Genomic DNA, 19,142 nt, shown 5'->3' on the forward strand with positions numbered 1-19,142 from the left:
TCAACTGCCGCCTTCCTCGGAAGCTGCTTCTGAGGAACTCGTAAATGTAAACAACCACTTTTTGTCTTTTTACAAAGAGAAAGTGACTGCCAGTCATACATTATGTAACACAGAATCATTTTACAGTCAAAAACAATATACCAAAAGCAAACTTGTAGAATTAATTACTATTGTTAGACCTCACCCAAACCTGTTAGCTTGTCATCTTGGTGGACCCTCTTGTCGTGACATGGGAAGCACCATTATGCTAGATGACGTAACAACCTTTATTTTTTTTTTTTTTTAATTAAGCAGTTCGTGAGTTGTAGCTCACATTCATTTAGCTCTGCTGCTAATAGCAAAAATTGACTATTGCCTCAAAAAAGGTTTAAAAATTACACACAAATCAACCAGGCACTAGGATGCGAAAGCACCATTATGCTAGATGACGTAGCAACCTTTATTTTTTTTTTTAATTAAGCAGTTCGTGAGTTATAGGTCACATTCATTTAGCTCTGCTGCTAATAGCAAAATTGTACTATTGTCTCAAAAAAGTTTTAAAAACTACACACAAATCAACTAGGCACCAGGATGTCACAACACCAAACACTGCCTTTATTGTTTTGAACTAAGCATAAGAACAGTGAATAAGTTTTTTTAGTGAATAATGACAAACAGCAAATATGTGGTGCTTCACTGTACGGTAATTAACATTTCTTAAAGTTGACATCAGTGAATTTAATCTTGGTATCTACCGATCTAGATAGCTTGCTACCTTGGAGTTTGAAAGGTTCAACCTGTAGCATACCCATGAAACACATTGACAGGACGGTTAAAGTTCCGTACTATTACTACAAATCGAGAACTACAACTTGTATAAAAATACAGCAAGCAAAGTGGAGCCCAAACAATTTCTATTTGTAAATACAAATGATAGAACTTGGTTCACAGTCATGGGTGGTTATTAGTCCAACAAGCATGTTGGAATGCGTTCAAAAGCAATTTCCTTGTGTCCTATTACAACGGGATTACATTACGTCATGTGCTAAAGTGTGCGCATCCACTATCTTGTATTTGCTCTCCCAAGAAGGTAAACAGTCGTTTTGGCTGCACATGCAAACATACTGTAATACAGTGCTCACAAAACGTTCAGGATATTGGGCTTTAGAGGTGAAATTTCTGGATGAACATAAAATGGACGATAATCTTAGACAATTTACAACTTTATAACTTACTTTGACCTCACTTTAACGTATCGGTATGTCTTTGGTAACGAATCGGTATGTCTTTGGAAACATGAATGGATCAAACACCTGCTGTGAATTCTGCCATTCAGGTCTTTGTTAGAGAATGTCAATTTGTGCAAACATTAATGAAACATTCAAGAGTTGGAGCATTAAGTTGAGAGGTCACAACACAGCATTCAGCACTCACATAGATTTCTCTCTGTTTTACGAGAATAATAATAATAATAATAATTTTAGTTGGGGACTTTTTGGCCTCTTATTTTTGCTGTTTATTATGCTGAAACTCTTCCGGTAAAGTGCTGCCTAAAATGGTGTGGCACAATCTGGTTTTACAACTGAATGTGTGTGATTCGGAAATTCAAACACGACTGGACCGTAAACCCTTTTTTCTATTTTAGGGTGCAATTCAACTGGTGACCACTAGAGGGCAGCATACTATTTAGTTTGAAACTAAATTTGAAAGAGTAAGAACAAAAACGAAACGTTTCAGTATACTGTAGCCTAGTTGTTAATTGAAAATTATTGAATGTAATCCTGCTTTTTACGCCTACATAAAATTAACATTTTTGGGGCGTTATTGACATCATGAGGTAACAGTTTTGAAAGATGGGATTTGTTTACTGGAGACACATTGGGTTCTACAATGTACAGTATTCTTGTTTTATTCATTGCTCTTGCGCTGCTTCCAGTTGTTATGCTGTTCATGACATATTCTAGGAGCTGTTGAAGGTGACGTCATTGTACTTGATTATCTTGCCGTCGCGCATGACCACCTCCTTCTGCGCCCACGTTTCCACCTCGCCGTTCTTCTCCTCGAAGCGTCGCACCATCACCCGGCCGGTGGCGGGCAGCTGGCACGGCAGGTCTCGGGCGGCCTCCTGGAACAAGCCCATCTTCATCATGTCCTTGGTCAGGTCCAGTGCACCGCCGCGACCTGCCGCGGGGACCAGCGGTTGGATCCTCTGGGGGGAGAGCGAGCGGGGCTGTCTGGGGTTGCGATGGACGAGTTTAATGTCCGGTCGAGGGTTGCGCTCCCACCCCAGCGGCGATCCTCGCTTGTTCATGGGAGAGTGCGCTGAAAAAAAGTGAAACGATGTCATTCAGAAGTGATTTCTAATCAAATTTTTATTGCCTCTTTATGTACCTCGCCGCTCTTTGTTGAACGGTGACGCTCCTCTCCGACCCGGTGACGCCGACCGGTTCCTGATCTGCGTCGGCGGCGGAGTGAGATGTCCCAGACCTCCGGCCGCTCTCCTCATGTCGCCGATGACGCCCACTATGGTTGCCCTGAGGGCGGGGTTGCTCTCCACCATCCTGCACACGGCCTGGCAGTAGGGCTGGTCGCGCATCACCTCCCGGATCTTGGCCGGGCACACGCTCGGGGTGTGCAGCCGGACGCGGGCGCAAAGCTCGGCGATGATCTTGCCCATGGCCCACACGTCCGAGCGCTGGTCCCGCTGGCTGTGGCGCTGCAGCACCTCGGGGGCCGAGTAGGCCTCGTTGCCCATGTCCACCGCCGAGTTGAGGCCGCGCCGGAAGAACTTGGCCAGGCCCAGGTCGATGATCACGGCTCGGTTGGTGTTGTGTTCCACCTGGAGGTGGACAAACGTTTGGTGGTGCGGGTTCCAGGGCGGTGATTCTCAAATTGTGGTAGGCGAAAGTATCACTGCCTAAGTACATTTGGATTTAATTATTAACAACTGGTTGTTTTTAAACATTTAGGTATGGATGATGCATTTTTATTGAATCATTTGAGTTTTCATCCCAGGTTTTGGGGGTATTACTATAAAAATGCTCACGAACCACTGTTTTAGAGGTATGGTGAGTAATAGCATTGATATTGAACTATTTTTTTTTTCTAATTTAATGAGAAAATGTGCACATTAATGAACACGTGTGCTATTTATATTGGTCCAAACATGTAACGTGATGGTTCGTTGGTGGTTAATGGAACACTCTTCAGAAGATGAGAAAGCAGCATGTAGACGGATTTCTCCTGTACCGACGCTGTTTAGTAGTCACACATATAGCTACAGCCACAACACTTCCTGACAACTCATCAGCTGATCAACACTAACCAATCGGGAGCTAGCTAACTTTAAGTGAATGCAGGTGAATGAGAACAGCAGATTCAACATGTCAATTTAGCTACTCGTATAAAAATAATGCCAAAATATATGTGTAAATAACTCTAGAAACAAATGTATAAGTAAATCTATATTTTAAAAAATTAACTTCTGAACCTTACACATATATATTAGCTCTAACCTATTGGAATTTATCTGCAAGAGATGTCTCGTCACAGGAAAAATCTGCAAATGAGGCATTTTTTTTAAGTTGAGGTTCTATATTTTGAGAAGAAAGCTTTTCATATGCAAACGTGCTATTCGAGTCTGATGAATACCTTCAGCCTATCAGATAAAATTTTGCATGGGGAGTAATTTCCAGCTATTGTACCACTCATGGCTCTCAAACCTTTGAAAAAGATTTGGGGAAAATGACATTCAGATTTTTTATTTTTTTATTTTTGGTATTCTTTTGCTTTTGCGTTGTTTTTAAGCCTTTAGTTTTTACGTGACTACAGACTTTGATGGGCGACTTGACTGTTAATGTTTGTGGTTTTGACGTGACTTACATGAGTATAAAAGAGAAACTCAGAGAAGTAATATTCAAGTTTTTTTCATTCTCTTTCTCTTTCCACATTTACCCACCATGATGTTTTCAGGCTTGAGGTCTTGATGGACAATATCTCTCGAGTGGAGGTGCAGAAGCCCCTCACACATGCCCACGATGATTTTGCCTCGATTTGTTGGCGTCAGCTTTGGAAGAAACCAAAAAAAAAAAAAAAAAAAAGAGTCATGGAAGAGTTTCGAGCAGGAGTCAACTGCAAAACCTGCTTTTCCTCCCTTGGGCTTGAATGAATGAATATATATGTGTGGAATTAGCATGGTGTGGTCAAAAACAAAACTTGAGAGGACTAATAATTAGGCCAAGCTGTGCCGCTGGTGGGTAAAGTATGAGGGTTACATACGACCGCTATGTCCATTAATCCGGTCCACTCGACATTTAACATTCCATGTCAAAGTGTTACCGCGCTCACCTGTATTTTGGACTTTGCCGACTTAAAGATGGTGGTTTCCAGATCCTCCCCGAAGATGAACTCCAGTGGAATGATCCATTTGCCGTCTTTCAGGTTGATGTTGCCCAGCAGCTTGACGATGTTTGGGTGATTGGCTTTGCTGCGAATAAACAAAACATGACAAACAAAACCACATGATTATGATTATTGCTGGTTTGCAGTGCATGGTGTGAAATTGCTGCTTGCAATTTTCTCCATGGTCTGACAGTATGGTTGAAATTGTTACTCACTTGTATACTTCGCACTCCCTCTCCAGGTCCTTCCTGCTGATGAGGTGCTGGGGAACCTTCTTGATGGCCGCCCAGGTGTCATTGTACTTCTCCCGGTACACCTTGCCAAAGCAGCCTTCTGCCAGAGTCCCGGTGGAATACGCCATCCGGGCTAACTTTTGTAAGCGCTATGGAACCAGTATTTACAACACACACAGTTCACATCATGAAAAGGTACACCCGCATGACCTTGTAAGATCCAAAACAAGGGGATATCAAGCGAAACTGTAACCAGTGATTCGCAAAGTTCACTTTATGGACAAACATGGTCAATGTGCAGGACTGCTGGTAATTATTTGTGTACAATAAATGCAGAGTAGCAGTGGATCTAATATTGAGCCTTGAGGCACACCACGAATGTGACAGGCTTGAAGTCCTGTTGCACTGGCTGACTTCCTGTTTAATTTCTCGCATGGTTCTTGATAGGATAACCAATTTTGGATTGATTGGTGAAAAAGCTGAATCTTTCCAAGAATGCTCGAAATGCTGTTGAAACGTTGACAACATGGTTCACCCCCGAGAGGTGATGATTTAAAAAAAAAAAAAGCTACCGATACACAAATTATTTTTTTTAACTGAACTGAATGAGATTTGAAAGTGTCAGGTTCATGACCCCTATAATGTTTTTCTTTGTCTGTGTGAAAGAGGCTTATGGTTGTATCGTGTGTCTTTTTAAACAGCTTATGAATGCTTGCCAGAATGTGAATTTCCTTGTTATTTTGTTTGTGGGTGTGAGCAATTATGTAACAACGCAAATAACTTTTACTAAGCATAATAATGGCTTATAGTTGTGTAGTGTGTTATCGAGTTTACGTTTCAATCCAATGCCATCATTTCAATATAGGGCTAGTGTCACTGATATTAAGGTGGATTCATCATTACATTTTACACTTTGAATTCATTTTCAAGTGTTTAGAATTTTTGCTTTGGAGTATTAATTTGCTACAATACAACATGCCCAAAACATCCCCCGAAAGCTCTTGACTTGAATGAAATATTGAGTTTATGCAGGAGAAAAACTGAAAGCATCCTTCTTCATTACACTGGGATTGAACAATACCAACATTGGTATCGATATCCGGATCAAGTAGGCCTACCATACTTTCATTTTTGACCATTTTTCTTCTCTGAATTATCATTTAAGCAAGCTCAAAATGATACAATATGTTATGTTCTGAGGTTGGATCCCAAAAATGCAGACACAAATAAGACTTTTAACTCTTTATTCGCATAACATCGAGAGGCGTAGAACAACAACAACAACTTGACTAGACGAGAAACAACGAGAATGTATCAAGAATCAGGAGACGCTAAGCTAACTTGGGCTGTGGAGGTGCACAGGGAGACAGAAGTAACAGAAGCAATAATCTGACAAAAACACACTTCTCAGTCAGGCTTATATAGACAGAATCAATCTGATTGGCTGTGGCTAGAAATGTGGGTAACAGGACTGACATGGAATTATCTGATTGGCTGTTGACTAGATAAAGAGATTAAAGATTCCTGACATCACATAGCTTCTGACATCACATTGCGTCTTACCAGTTGAAACTAGATTCTGGTTGCATCAGTTCAAAACAGACACTTGACCACACGGTCATGACCCAAACATAACCCTTGCATGGCCCAAACATAACCCTAGTCATGGCAGTAAACATAACCCTTGCATGACCCTAGTCATGACAGTAAACATAACCCTTACCTGACCCTAGTCATGACAGTACTAAATATAACCCTTGCATGACCCTAGTCATGACACAATAAAAGTACCCTAAATTTACTTATTAATTGTTATAAAACCCAACATCCATACAAATACACTTAAATGAACCAATTTCACAGTGAAAACAAGATATATTAACGCAACAAATATTACAGGACTTTTTCTAATCCATACAGTAAAGTAGTGTTGATATAGTCGCATAGAGCTAACATGTTCTCATTTTCAATGTTTGCATATTCTCTTTGTGCAGCTCCTCTCCACTCTGCTACCGTAAAACCGGATTTACCCCTATCGTGCGACTAATGAAGCTTGATTCTAATCTTTTCTTTCAAGGAAAGGCAGGAATTGCCATCTGTCAACGTGCATATCATCAACACTAAAAGGTGAACAGCGTGTGATGAAATTAGCACAAATAAGAATTCCTGCTAGGGGAGCGTCGCCGTCATCGCCGAACACTGCCCACTCTTTCCCACCTTTTTCCAGGAATAGAAAAAAAAAAAAAATCGACCATGTATTTGACTGCAAGTCATATGAGTTAAACCTGAACGTGTGATAACACCAAACTGGTCTCTGGTCAAATTACAACGAAAACCCAGACAAACTGGAAAAACCACCAGACATAAAAGGATGCAAATAATGATTAAAATGAGCATATATCATTCATCAAAATATTTTTCTGGCTTAAAGCAAATATAGATTCGGTCTTCTTACCGTTGATACAGAGCAGAGGCGTCAGGTCTGAACACGAATTGACATAGTTAGCTTTTTTATCATACCTGCTTGGGTTCGTACCACGCCTCCTTCGAAGCGGGCGGGCCTGCCCTGGCCTGACTGACTTTCTGACACCCGTATAAAAAGTCTACTTGAGACAAAAATAAAAATAAAACTGGGGCTATGTGCCATTAAAGCGCTTAGCTTATTTGAACTCTGTAGCTAACCAAAGCAGCAGCACAAACAGAAACACCGAAACTACAGTTTCACTTGGCATAGCTCCATTCAGTCACTAATTTAATGCTCATTTATTAGCAAATGAGGGATAGCATTTATTCATGCATTTATCTATCTATTTATTTATTTATATATTTATTTATTTATTTATTTATTTATTAGAGACGGATATTCCAGGGCTGTACAGTTGTGCCAATTAGTTCACTGCAAATGATTGACACGTTGTTGGTTACACCTTCTGATGATTGGTTGTTCTTCCCCGCGGTGGCTTCCTATAAAAATCAAATTAAAGGTAAAAGATGTCAACAGAGAGCGATATTTTCTTCACAAATTACTGTTGTATACAAGACAGGTTTCACAAATATGACAAAGGAAGTTTTAAGTTGATGAAAATGGCTCCCCATGGCTTGGTTTCTGTCTGACTAATTTACCTCCACTGGAGGTCAGCAAATACCAACGTGGTGACTGTCAGTTTCATTACGTTATGTTCAAGGAAATATGTAATCAAATATATTAATATTATAAAATTTATTTATTTATTTATTTATTTATTTATTTATTTATTTATTTATGTTTGTGGGCTTAAAACATCTTTCCCGAGTGCCTCAGAAGACTCACTTGGTACATTCTTGCACCTGTAACGACTCAGTCTCCCACTACACTTATTATGGCTACTGTCAGTAACATTGTTCTTGTCAACTAATGTGAATAGTCTCTCAATTACAGTATGTAGTGTGTATAGCCTACATATTCAAGCGGGAAGATAAAGAATGCTCGAGTTTTCAACTGAGAGGCTGTTGAACATTAACAAACAAGATTGTGATAACCTTATCGCCAAACGGGACGTACCACTTTTGGAAGTAGGGGTGACCAACTTTAGTGTAGTGTCAATTTCCATTCGCGTTCAAAATATGGCGTTGCCAAATATAAGAGTTTCTATTTTAAAATTTGTATGTTTTTCTTATTAACCGGATGTTGTGTTAAATTAATCGTCGCTTGCCAGAAAAGACGTTTTTAATCGCGTGCCTTCACCCCCGCATGTTTCGCAACATGTCTGAACTTACACCTGAGTGGTGCGTTCAGGTACTTCCCTCCTAGGCGAAACTCGGGACATCACAAAATGGATTTGACGCTCCCTGGCTGAGGGAGAATATTTATGTTTTTTCTTTAGAGCATGATGTAAAGTGGAGTTTTCAGGTTTAGTTTTGATTCAGAAACACGACATTCGTCGAGTGATTCGCGGAGGACGGCGGAATGAAGATATTTTGGGCGTTATTTATCGTCGCAGCTCTGGCGACAGGTAAGAAGAAGGCCCGTGTTTTCACCTCCACTGGGTGGGCCCGCTTCCGCTTCAGACGGACATTTTTTGTCACTCATATTTTTGTCCCAATTCTATCGCTCACTCGTATTTAATTACTGTTTGGGGGTTTTCATGGTACCACAGAGCACGAGAGATAGCCTTTAAAGGAGTTGTTTGAAACTGATTTATTGCGAATTTGTTGGCTAACGCCAGTTGGACATACTTGAGTGTACAAAATGGCAGTTCGGGTACATCTAGTTAATCTTTTTTTTTTTTAAATTAATTAACTTGTTTTTTTGACCATGTGCTCATGGCGTCAGTTGAAACCTAACGACTTGTTTTACCAACACTGTGGTGTTAGTTTTTAATTTCTTTTAGATAAATATGTATTCTACCTTCTGCTAGGCTACTATTGAAATACATAAGAAATTTTAATGAACAGTCTGTCCTACCAAGTCTCTTTAAATAAATAAATAAATAAATGCATAAAGCAATTGATGGATTGTTATTCATTCCGAAACTGTTGCAATAAAAAAAAAAAGGGACAAAATTCAAAGTATGGTAGGAGTAAAAGTGTACGTAAGTGATGCTGCATTGCACTTAAATAAGCTCTAAGTGCTTGATTTTAATGGGATATATGGAAAATTAGGCTATTACTAATCACTATCACTAGTCCTTTATTTTTTTTATTTTTATTTTTAAATTGATTCTTCCATTGATGATTTGGCATGCTCATAGTCGTATATGTTGAATGTTCCAGTGTTGCTGTCTCCAGGTGACCGCGACAGGAATGACATAAAACCTTTATTTTTGTCCACTTTTAGTTTAAAGAAATCCCAAACCTTTGAGTATTCTTACAAGGAACTCCATACTGACTGAGGGTCTGTGTCCATCAACAGCAAAAGTCCATGCAGACAACACAGAAGTAGCTAAACAGATTTCCGGGCAACACAAATATGACTTTAAAATTATTAATTATAGTTTTGAGGCATTAAATTTGTGTTGACCAAATTGTAGTCAAGGTAGCCCCCCCCCCCCCCCCAAAAAAAGCCCCCCCCCCCCAGCCCTATTGGAAAATGAGCATTTTTTTTTCAAGCTGATAATTTACACAGACAGAAATATTTTTAGCAAGCACATCTTAAATTGGTATACTGAAAGGAAGTTTAAATGACAGTGCTGATACGTGAGTGCGTAAAAAAAAATGCTTCTCTTGGAATTTGGGTCCTCTCTTGTTCTCTACACACTGACTTCTTTGTCCGTTATAGTAGAAGCAATAAACCAGCCACGTAATGTATAATATGTCTCCTTGTAATGTAATTCCACTGTGTACCTTTAGGTATGAAGAGATGACATGGCAGGTGACTCATCCCTAGCTCATGGTGATACTAGCAGTGAAGAAGAAAAAATCCTTGCATAACATGGTCCTGCATATAAATTTTTAGTTGGACGGCTCCGACTTGATTCAGGTCGCATCAGGCTCGAAAACTTGCTTGTATAACTGTTTTAGTGGCAACTTGACTCACCAGTGGACCGTCTTGCAAGTTACATAGAAATTTTGACGTGAGATACACGCATATATCGTTTGTATCATTCCTTATTCGATGTCGTTTCAGAGTCGGCCATGGCCGTGTCGGTGAGCAGCCCGGTGAAGCGTTACGTGGTCATCCTGTTCCAGCCCGTCACGCTCACCTGCAACTTCCAGACCACCGCCTCGCAGCCGCCGGTGGTCACGTGGCGCTACAAGTCGTACTGCCGCGACCCGGTGCAGGCGGCGCTCAACCCCAGCAGCGCCGACAACATCCTGTCGCAGAACAACCCCAACTACGACCCCAACATCGAGTGCGCCGACAGCCAGCGCACGGTGCGCATCGTGGCCTCCAAGCAGGGCAGCGCTGTCACGCTGGGCACCGAGTACCAAGGGCGCAAGATCAGCATCATCAACAGTGAGTGCAAAAAAAAAATTTCACAAGGTGCAATGACATTCAATATGAAATTCTCCTTCTAATGAGAAGCGTGAAGCAAGAATGTTTTACATTTTCTCAGACTGTTTTGATATTAAGTTAATGTATCATTTGAATAATGACTCACTGACCTTGGATGAGCTTGGAAAATATTTTTTTAACTGTAACTTAGGAGTATTTCTCACTGGAGAATCAAATTTTCTAATTTTATTAAAAAAAATATTTGGTTTTCTTCATCGGGTTAAATTCCCAAATAAGTTATTTTTTTTGCAAAGTAGAAATCAGATGTCAGATTATCACAAATAAAAAAAGAAAGAAAGAAAGAACATCCAATTTTTACAATCTCTTTAGAAGGCAAAAAAAAACAAAAACAAAACAAAACCGGGTACTTTTAGACCAACATGTTATTTGTCTCTAATAACAATTAATTAATACATGTCTGGTAATAGCTGAAAAAAAAGTGGGAAAAACAGAATTTTCAGGGACATTTTTTTAACTTAAAAATAATATGGATTTTTTTTCCAATAATAAAAGTTAAAAATGATACGTAACAAAATTTTTCAGGAATTTTTTAACTTAAAGTAGTTTTTTTCCCCCCCTAATAAAAAAAAAAAAAAAAAAGTAACAGAGAAACATGGAAAAATTGCTTGCCATTTTATTTACAATTAGTTGGTATTTTTAATTTTGCTAAGTTTTTTTTTTTTCATACTAACAATTGTTATATATATATATATATATAATTTAATAATTATTTAATAATTATTTTAGATTGCTGTAGACTAAAGTAGGTGTTGTTAATTTCATCAATAGTTGTTTCCCAAAATAATTATGTTTGAAAAATGTTGATTATCTTTTAACATTGGAAAAAAAAAATACTATTTGATATAGCTATTTTAATTTCGAGCATAATTATTTTTCCCTGATTGATTTTTTCCCCCCCAGTGAAATGTTTGTAAGAATAGTAAAAAAAAAAAGAAGGAAAAAAAAAAGTGAAGAGGAAATAGTGGCAAAAAAATGAAAAATCAATTAATAGTTGGGGTTGTTAATGGGCAGTTAATTTGTCAAAAAATGCTCATGACTATTTCTTACATAGTAATTAGCATGACTGATATGCTTATTAGTCATTGTTTAGTTCCTAATCCAAAAAATTAACCTAAAAAAATAACAGTCACATTTTAACGAAGTGGGAAAAAAATTGTCTTGAAATTTTTATTTAGTTATTCTGTAATTATTTAAGTAAACCTGCCCCCCCCCCCAAAAAAAAACAAAAAAAAATAAATACAAAATAAATTACCTAATGAGACAGAGACATTGCTTTAAACCCTCCATTGGCATCTTGCCTTGCTTCCTCCCCACCAGACGCTGACCTGAACATTGCGCAGACAGCTTGGGGCGACAGCGGTGTCTACGTGTGCTCCGTCATCTCCTCGCAGGACCTCACGGGCAATGGCGAGGACTACACGGAGCTCATCGTCTTGGGTAAAGGCCAATCAACTGCTTCTTACTGCTGGCCTTCTCTTTCCTTTTGCTTTACCCTTACCGCACGTACACAAAATGGACAAAAAAGTATTGAGACGCATCAATTAATCAATCAGATTCGCAGTGAGCCTCCCATTAAACACGTATCGGATAAAGGAGAGGAAATATCGGAGCATTTGTCCATGCGCTGTAGTCGTGTTTTATAGCTCAGAAGCCGCGTGGGCAACCGTGGTCATCCCGGGAGTGCACACGATCCAGTAATTGTGGCTTTATCTTTCTTTCGCAGAGAGAAAGTCAAATACTTCTGACCTGCTGCCTGGCATTGACTTACTGGTTATGGAAGGTAGTACAAACGCCCTCTTAGTGTGACTGGATTGAGCGCCAGTATAATACTCAGTCAGAAGTACACGTTTTTAGTATTTCTCTACACAATGTGGTCCAACTAATTTGAGTCCATTTTAATGTGCTTTAACCCTCCTGGTAGACTCAAGAGTCATTGTGGCCCACTGTTAAAGAATACAAAATTTGTAATACAAATAACTAAAAACGAACACACCACAATATAAAATACATGCCCCTCTTCTTTTTTTTTTTCTTTTTTTTTTTTTTGAAAACTCCTTGCCACTTCTGGGATAATGCATTTAAAAGGGTAAGTTAAAAATACTTATACATATACCTTACATATATCAGGATCCCCGGCGTGTAGCTTTAAAAAGTCTTAAAATCCACAAATCTAAAAAACAAGGCCTTAATTAGCATTAAAATGTCTTTTAAAAAAAAAAAAAAACACCTCGTATTTTGTGATTGTAAATGGTCTCAAATGTCAAAATGAACATTCTTGGTACCATATCACACAATAATGACATCAGAACCAACAAAACAGGGATGTGGTTTTATCAACATGTTAAAAAAAATAAAATAATTAATGACCTCAAAGTATTTTCCAATGAAAACAAGGCCAATATAAAAAAGGAAACATGCTCATCTTCTCTTCAGTCATCTCTTTGAATCTTTCTTTAATCTTCTATTTCATATTTATTCAATTGTAGCATAACATCTGCAGCGCTTCTACTTTTCCCGCTTTGTTTTCTTCTTTGTTTGAGTTTGCCTTTCCAGCGCTGAAGTCGGGTCATACCTCGCATAAACCGGCTCAACCAGTTTATCAGCAAAGATGTTGTTTATCTCAAAATGAAAAGCAGACATTTGATAATTAGTAGCCGAGTGGTTATTGAGACAAAAAATGCTTGATTACCTCCGCTAAGCACAGCAAAGTTCGTTTTGTCAATTGGCGCCATGCTACTGTTTGTCACAACGAACACCAACCAATGCAGAGAAGCTAATTTTTCATTAAAAAAAAAAAAAAAAGAACCTTCCCCTCACTTTTCTTGTGTGTTTTTTTTGTAAGCAGAGTTCAGAAGTAAGCAATGATGTGATAATATCTTGCTCCAGTTGTCCTGCCACAGTTTTATTTTGTAACTAAAATGTCTTTTGCATGTTACTGGTGACACTGTAGAGAAATGTGTCAAAATCGTTGGGGAAAAACACGCAGCTGGAGTTGTTACTCTTAAAAAAAAAAAGTGTCATATTTACCGGGAAGTGAAACTTAGTCATGCTCAAGAAGAGTTTGTTTGTGATCATGATTTGATTAAAATAAAAACATCCATTCATTCATTACAATAGCGTGTTCAAATGTAAGTACTTGTATCTATTAAAGGCATACTTTACTTATTTAGCTATTTTTGGCAGTCAAACATTAATATTTTGCCTATAATAAATTTTAGATTTTCATTATTTTTCATGTACAATTAGTACCTTTAAAAACACATTTTGCAACTTGCTGTTGTATTTATATATGTTGTTTTTTGTTGTTGTTGTTTTTTTTTCTTGTCCAGATTGGTTGTTGGTGGTGGTGGTGGTTTTGGGTTTCCTGCTGCTGCTGCTTCTGATCGGCATCTGCTGGTGTCAGTGTTGTCCGCACACGTGCTGCTGCTACGTCAGCTGTCCCTGCTGCCCCGACCGATGCTGCTGCCCGCGGGCACGTGAGTACTCAGCAAAACTGACTTCGTTGGGGTGGTTTTTTGTGTAATTGACAAAGTGCTGGAAATCCAACCCAAACTGTCGAACATCATTGACGACGTACGGTGTCTCTGGTGCCACAGTGTACGAGGCGGGTAAGGCGGTGAAGAAAGGCATGGCCAACCAGTACGCCACCACCGTCTACGCCCCCAGTATGTACGCCCAGCCACCGTACGGCGGGCCGCTTGTTCAGCAGCAACCCGCCATGCCGCTGCTTCCTCTGCCCAACGGCGTCGGGGTACCGTCATCGCAGAACGGGTACGGACGCGAGTACGACGGCACCAGCTCTGGTAAGAACAAAATAAAATCGTTGAGTCATTTCCCATTTGTGTTTATTTGAATTGGAATTTTATTGTTTGTGTGTAGTTGGTCAAGGCTCCCAGGTGCCTCTGTTGCGCGACCAAGATGGCGGCGGTGCTGACAATAGTAAGTCAACAGAAAGACTGCGTAAATGGTGAACTGCGAATATACCAAAAATGAGAGTACTGTATTTCTGCGAATACTGGTGGGTATATTTAATATCCTCAACACATGTTGTCGCCATCCAGCTCGGAGCGGCTACCGCATCCAGGTGGACCCTGAGGGCAACGCCACGCGTGCCATTTACTACATGGAGAGAGAGCTCGCCAACCTGGATCCATCCAGACCCGCCAACTACAACCGCTGTGAGTGGTATTTGGCGTATGCACAATTACAAGGCAGATGATTGGCATATTTTTTTCATTTTTACATGACTGTATCAGTCGCGATTACTCAAAGATTGCAAAGGAAGCTCAGCCAACTGTCATTGAATAAATGCTGGGCTTTTTCCCGCCCATCTGACCCTCGGCATCTCCAGGGGTTTATGGAACAGTGGGCTGGCCCAGACAGTTAGCTACTGCTTGATGATTGGACGATCTGTCTGAGGCGTTTAAAAAAAAAAAAAAAAAAAAAAAAAAAAAAAGAGCTTCCCCTCATTTGAATGAACAGGAGCCACCACTGCTTTGAATCTTGATGTAATGTGCAATACTGTAAATGCTGAATATATCATAATTTGGGCTAAAACAATTGGCCGAATAACAGGAATAATACAATTACCAAGAAGGTTGAAGCAAAATTTATGCCACAAAGCTTCGTAAGGGATACATTTTCCACATGGACTAATATTATATTATACAACACCAAGTCTACAATCTCATTCGCTGACTCCCATGTCACTCACCAGGAGGCCCCACCTTTTAAAGGCACACACACTTAGTCACGGATATAGTGTGATGGCGACTCCCAAGTGCATAATAATAATGCAAAATCCATTTAAAAATAAAAATAAAAAATCAATTAATCATAATAAGACCGAACTGGTAACATAGTACAACATCAATCTCCCCTTTTTTTAATCACTAGGCTAATACGAAGTACGAAATAAATACCAATCACTGATTAATAAACAGTAATCAGGGAAAATTTGCTTTTGTAACACACTTTAATGCAAATTAGAATGAATCAGCTTAGTTGATTGAATAATAAATAGATTAATCGATTCTAAAAATATCTAATAGTGACAGCACTTTTACTAGGTGAGAGTAGGTTCAACGTTCACTCCTTGTGCTCTGTTCTCAGTGGACAACGTGAGCGAGGTGACTTCGCTGCACGACAGCGCCGACCCACGATCCCGCGGCGGTCGCCCGCAGCCGCCGGCCTTGTCAACCGTGTATGACGACGACGAAGGCATGAGCACGATCAGCAGCGTGTCACAACACGTGCACCGCCGCCCGGACGAGCCGCCGCGTCGGGGCTACATGGGCGACCGGGCTCGGGCCCGCTCCATGGAAAACCTGGACGACATCGGGCGCCGCTACGGCCGCGACGACTACCCGCCGCACCGGCGCCCCGGCGAGCCCCGAGGCAGGAGAGGGTGAGTAGTGCCAGTCGGTCAACAACAATGGCGGATAGCCGTGTCGTCCTCATTTTGTACCAATCTCCTTAGCTTGTTTATGCTTTTACAGCAAAATGTTTTGCATGATGTGGTACTTGAATCACCTGGCATTGTCACTTCTCCTGTGTTGTTTGTCACACCAATCTGTATATATTACTGGATAGATAGCCAATAGCCCATACACGCCCATCCAAGCCCTTGAAGCCACAGGGCAGCCATCTTACTCCTCCTATCTCGCGAGCAGATTACTGTTTAAACTACTTTGAAGACCCCCTTTTCTTTTATCCATCAGTTCCTAGACCCCGATATTAGATTTGGCAGAGGCTTTTTTTGTTGAATTACAATTGTAATTCTATAATTCATTCGCTCCCAGCCATTTTCACAGAAGCAATCCTCTTCACTCCCAGTTGTTTTACTAGATTTTGACTGATTTTGCAAGGCTCACATAAAATTGTGTTCAATTGCTATAAAAACCAAAAGAAAGATTAAAGTCTCTTCTTTTATCAGGAAAAAAAGTAAATTTCTATCTGTTTCCGTTTTGCCGCAATTAGCATTAGAATATAGTTAAGTTTCGTCATTATTCACAAATCTATAATTGTAATTGAGTTTTTTTCAACATGGCCCTGGTTGACCTCCTTTGCTCTGCTGCCACCTGCTGGCCGTTTGTGTAATAACTACCTTTTCTTTTTTTTTCAACCGTTCTTTGCAGTTGAGGCTGGGAGGGGTTTAGGGTTAAAAAAAAAACAAAAAAAAAACGTTTTTGGGAGCAAATTAGTTATTAGAAAAATATACACGTTTCCTCCTGTAAACATCATTAAGTGTTTATACATGTATTTAAAGGGGCAGGATGCAAGATTCAGAGTTTTTGCACATTTGCGACCCCTCTGGCGAAACGTGGAAAATGTCTGAAGTCCTCTTGTTTATGTTTAACAAATTTACAACATCATTAATCAGGCTGTTTCTACTAAGTATTGTTTCAAATGTTCTTTATTTCCGGTACTATCTTCTGCCAAGAGGTTTCTTGGGAGGAGTAATATGGCGGCCTCGCGGCTTCAAACGTCTAGGCCTTTCGGCTGTTCAGATCAGTGGTTTGTCTTCTTCGCTGATTCTTCTTCTACACTCTCCGTGAACGCCATATGGCAGCGCGACAGCGCCACTCCAGTCTTTGCATATATTTTACAGCCGTTAAACGTCCTAGGCGTCTTCTTTTAGACACTCGCATCTCTTGAGACGGTTCTTTCTATACAAGTTGGTTTGAGGAACGAAGCCGACTTTGCTTCCATGTAAACAGGGCCTTTGTCGTCCCCCCCTTCTTTCTGGGATTTGCTTTGTTTTTCCTGATTCCAAATAATTTGAACTACAGATGCAAAACAATAACTCAAAAATTGATTGAATCACCTCGCCCTTATTCAATTAAACGCGAGCGACCATTTTGAAAGTAACCCTTCTCCAGCTCTGACGACGAGTGGAGCAGCAGCGGCCGCGCCGGCTACGACCGAGACGACGACCGCCGACGCCGCGACTACTCCCCGGATGACTACCGAAGAGGTGCGGGCGGAGGAGGCTACGGCGCCCTCCCGGGGAGGCGCAGCCGCAGTCGCGATGACCTGATGGACCTGGAGCGGGACCGGCGACCGGGAGGCGGCGGCCGCGACAGGAGAGACGACTACGACGACAGCTTCCTGAGAGAGGCCATGGAGAGGAAGAGGTTGGGGGAGCAGCAGAGGGCTCGCAGCCGAGACCGGCTGGAGAGTGACGGGGAGCGTTCGGACCGAGGTCGGGGGCCGCCTCCCCGGGGACCCCCGCCCCTGCCTCTGAATCCGCCGTCGGGACCTGGCGCTTTGCCGCCGCCTTACAGCGACGATGAAAGCATGACGTCGTCTAAGAAAAGCAACCTGCGCAAGGTGAGGAGCAGTTCTGATTGGATGGAGCACGCTTAAAGGGTGCTCCATCCAACCCCAACACAACCCCAACAAAATTTACTCAGTAGCGCCCTCTGGAAAGTAAAAGAAAAAAAAAATCAGCCAAGATATTTTCATCAATGGACACAAAATTGGGTGAAAATGTTTATCTTAACATGACGAAACAAAAAAGTGAAACCCCAGGAAAGTTTAAAAAAAAAAAAAAAGTCTCAAGGACCTTTGTCCCAAATTGTCCGCCATTTTGTGTGAATTCCAGAGCTTCTAGTTTGACAAACTCCAACTAGGCTAAAGAATCTGTCCCAATGAGCCCCAATGAGAAGAAAGTATCCCAGATAGATTTGAGTCTCTCTCATAAAAAAAGATGTACGTTTTTGTCTAGTAAGTGTGTTTTAACGTTTTGCTTAATATTTATTTTTCTCCCCAGAATGGCGCTGTGAGCCGGGAGAGCCTGGTGGTGTGAGGCAAGCCCAACAGAAAGCACCACTACCCCCACCCCCAACAAACAAAAAAGCAAGTAAATGTACAGTTTTTATTTCACTAATTTGCTGTGCTGAATTTCTTTTTTCCCTTTTTTTTTTAAACTACTTCACTTACAAACCTTGTTTGAAATGGAATATAAATGTATGTGTGTGCATGAGTATGTAAGAGATGCACAAAGTGCTGTTGTGTAATTTTATATCAAATATTGTGGCTGCCACAAGTGCCTTCAACTGTACAAAAGTGTAGATGTTTAGATTTGCTCATGGTTTTATTTAGTAGCTATACTGTATATTCAATGAGGGATTTAGCGTGTACTTTTTAGAACACTTTTTTTTTTTTTATATGTACTTTGCTACTTTCTACATGAATTTTTATCAGTTTTAACAATTGTGTTGTACAGTTGAGTATGAAAACGTACGTCACATGATGAAAAATGTATTTGACAAATAAAGCCTCTGTCCTGCTTGGCCATCTATGCATAGTGATATTTTCAACCACTAGAGGCCGCCATCATCGTGAGCTATGCTTGGCTTTATTGTCACTTCAAAGGACATTTGCTTTTATAATATTACCAAAAAATCAAATAAAAATCCAATTTGTGTAAATATAATGTGTATTTCATTGTATTTGTTAGTATTTTTTTTTTGTACATTTTATATTGACATCAATACCTCCCTTCTCTTTCCCCTCCGAAAAAGCACAAT

General features: G+C 40.3%; 2 protein-coding genes across 4 annotated transcripts; one reads left to right on the forward strand and one right to left on the reverse strand.

The window, feature by feature from the left end:
* Positions 1–571: 571 nt before the first annotated feature.
* Positions 572–7,120, reverse strand: LOC144022132 (uncharacterized). Of its 2 annotated transcripts, XM_077526652.1 has the most exons (6): positions 7,069–7,120; positions 4,596–4,762; positions 4,327–4,465; positions 3,938–4,045; positions 2,371–2,818; positions 572–2,301 (listed from the first exon to the last, which is right to left on the reverse strand). In XM_077526652.1, the coding sequence occupies exons 2-6, from the start codon at positions 4,739–4,741 to the stop codon at positions 1,940–1,942; spliced, it is 1,203 nt and encodes a 400-aa protein (XP_077382778.1). In that variant the 5' UTR covers positions 4,742–4,762; positions 7,069–7,120; the 3' UTR covers positions 572–1,939. The 2 variants fall into 2 exon arrangements, with proteins under 2 accessions (XP_077382778.1, XP_077382777.1); XM_077526651.1 differs by having other exon boundaries at positions 4,596–7,106.
* A 1,252-nt stretch (positions 7,121–8,372) lies between these two features.
* On the forward strand, positions 8,373–18,911 carry lsr (lipolysis stimulated lipoprotein receptor). 2 transcript variants are annotated; one of them, XM_077526398.1, is made up of 11 exons: positions 8,373–8,605; positions 10,219–10,548; positions 11,926–12,045; positions 12,332–12,388; positions 13,938–14,084; positions 14,205–14,411; positions 14,488–14,547; positions 14,670–14,786; positions 15,721–16,015; positions 17,490–17,940; positions 18,383–18,911. In XM_077526398.1, exons 1-11 carry the CDS (start codon positions 8,560–8,562, stop codon positions 18,416–18,418), a joined length of 1,866 nt encoding a protein of 621 aa, XP_077382524.1. In that variant the 5' UTR covers positions 8,373–8,559; the 3' UTR covers positions 18,419–18,911. The 2 variants fall into 2 exon arrangements, with proteins under 2 accessions (XP_077382524.1, XP_077382526.1); XM_077526400.1 differs by lacking the exon at positions 12,332–12,388 and having other exon boundaries at positions 8,374–8,605.
* Positions 18,912–19,142: the final 231 nt, after the last annotated feature.

This window comes from Festucalex cinctus, chromosome 7 (genome assembly GCF_051991245.1).
Source record: "Festucalex cinctus isolate MCC-2025b chromosome 7, RoL_Fcin_1.0, whole genome shotgun sequence".
Lineage (NCBI taxonomy): Eukaryota > Metazoa > Chordata > Actinopteri > Syngnathiformes > Syngnathidae > Festucalex > Festucalex cinctus.

Excerpts from the sequence above, each read along its gene's own strand:
- LOC144022132 (XM_077526652.1), bottom strand. The coding sequence starts at position 4,741 with ATGGCGTATTCCACCGGGACTCTGGCAGAAGGCTGCTTTGGCAAGGTG. Across the intron at positions 2,819-3,937 it reads TCAAGCCTGAAAACATCATG|GTGGAACACAACACCAACCG; the intron begins GTGGGTAAATGT and ends GTCCACCTCCAG. Across the intron at positions 2,302-2,370 it reads GTTCAACAAAGAGCGGCGAG|CGCACTCTCCCATGAACAAG; the intron begins GTACATAAAGAG and ends ACTTTTTTTCAG.
- lsr (XM_077526398.1), top strand. The coding sequence starts at position 8,560 with ATGAAGATATTTTGGGCGTTATTTATCGTCGCAGCTCTGGCGACAG. Across the intron at positions 12,046-12,331 it reads CACGGAGCTCATCGTCTTGG|AGAGAAAGTCAAATACTTCT; the intron begins GTAAAGGCCAAT and ends TTTCTTTCGCAG. Across the intron at positions 17,941-18,382 it reads AGAAAAGCAACCTGCGCAAG|AATGGCGCTGTGAGCCGGGA; the intron begins GTGAGGAGCAGT and ends TTTTCTCCCCAG.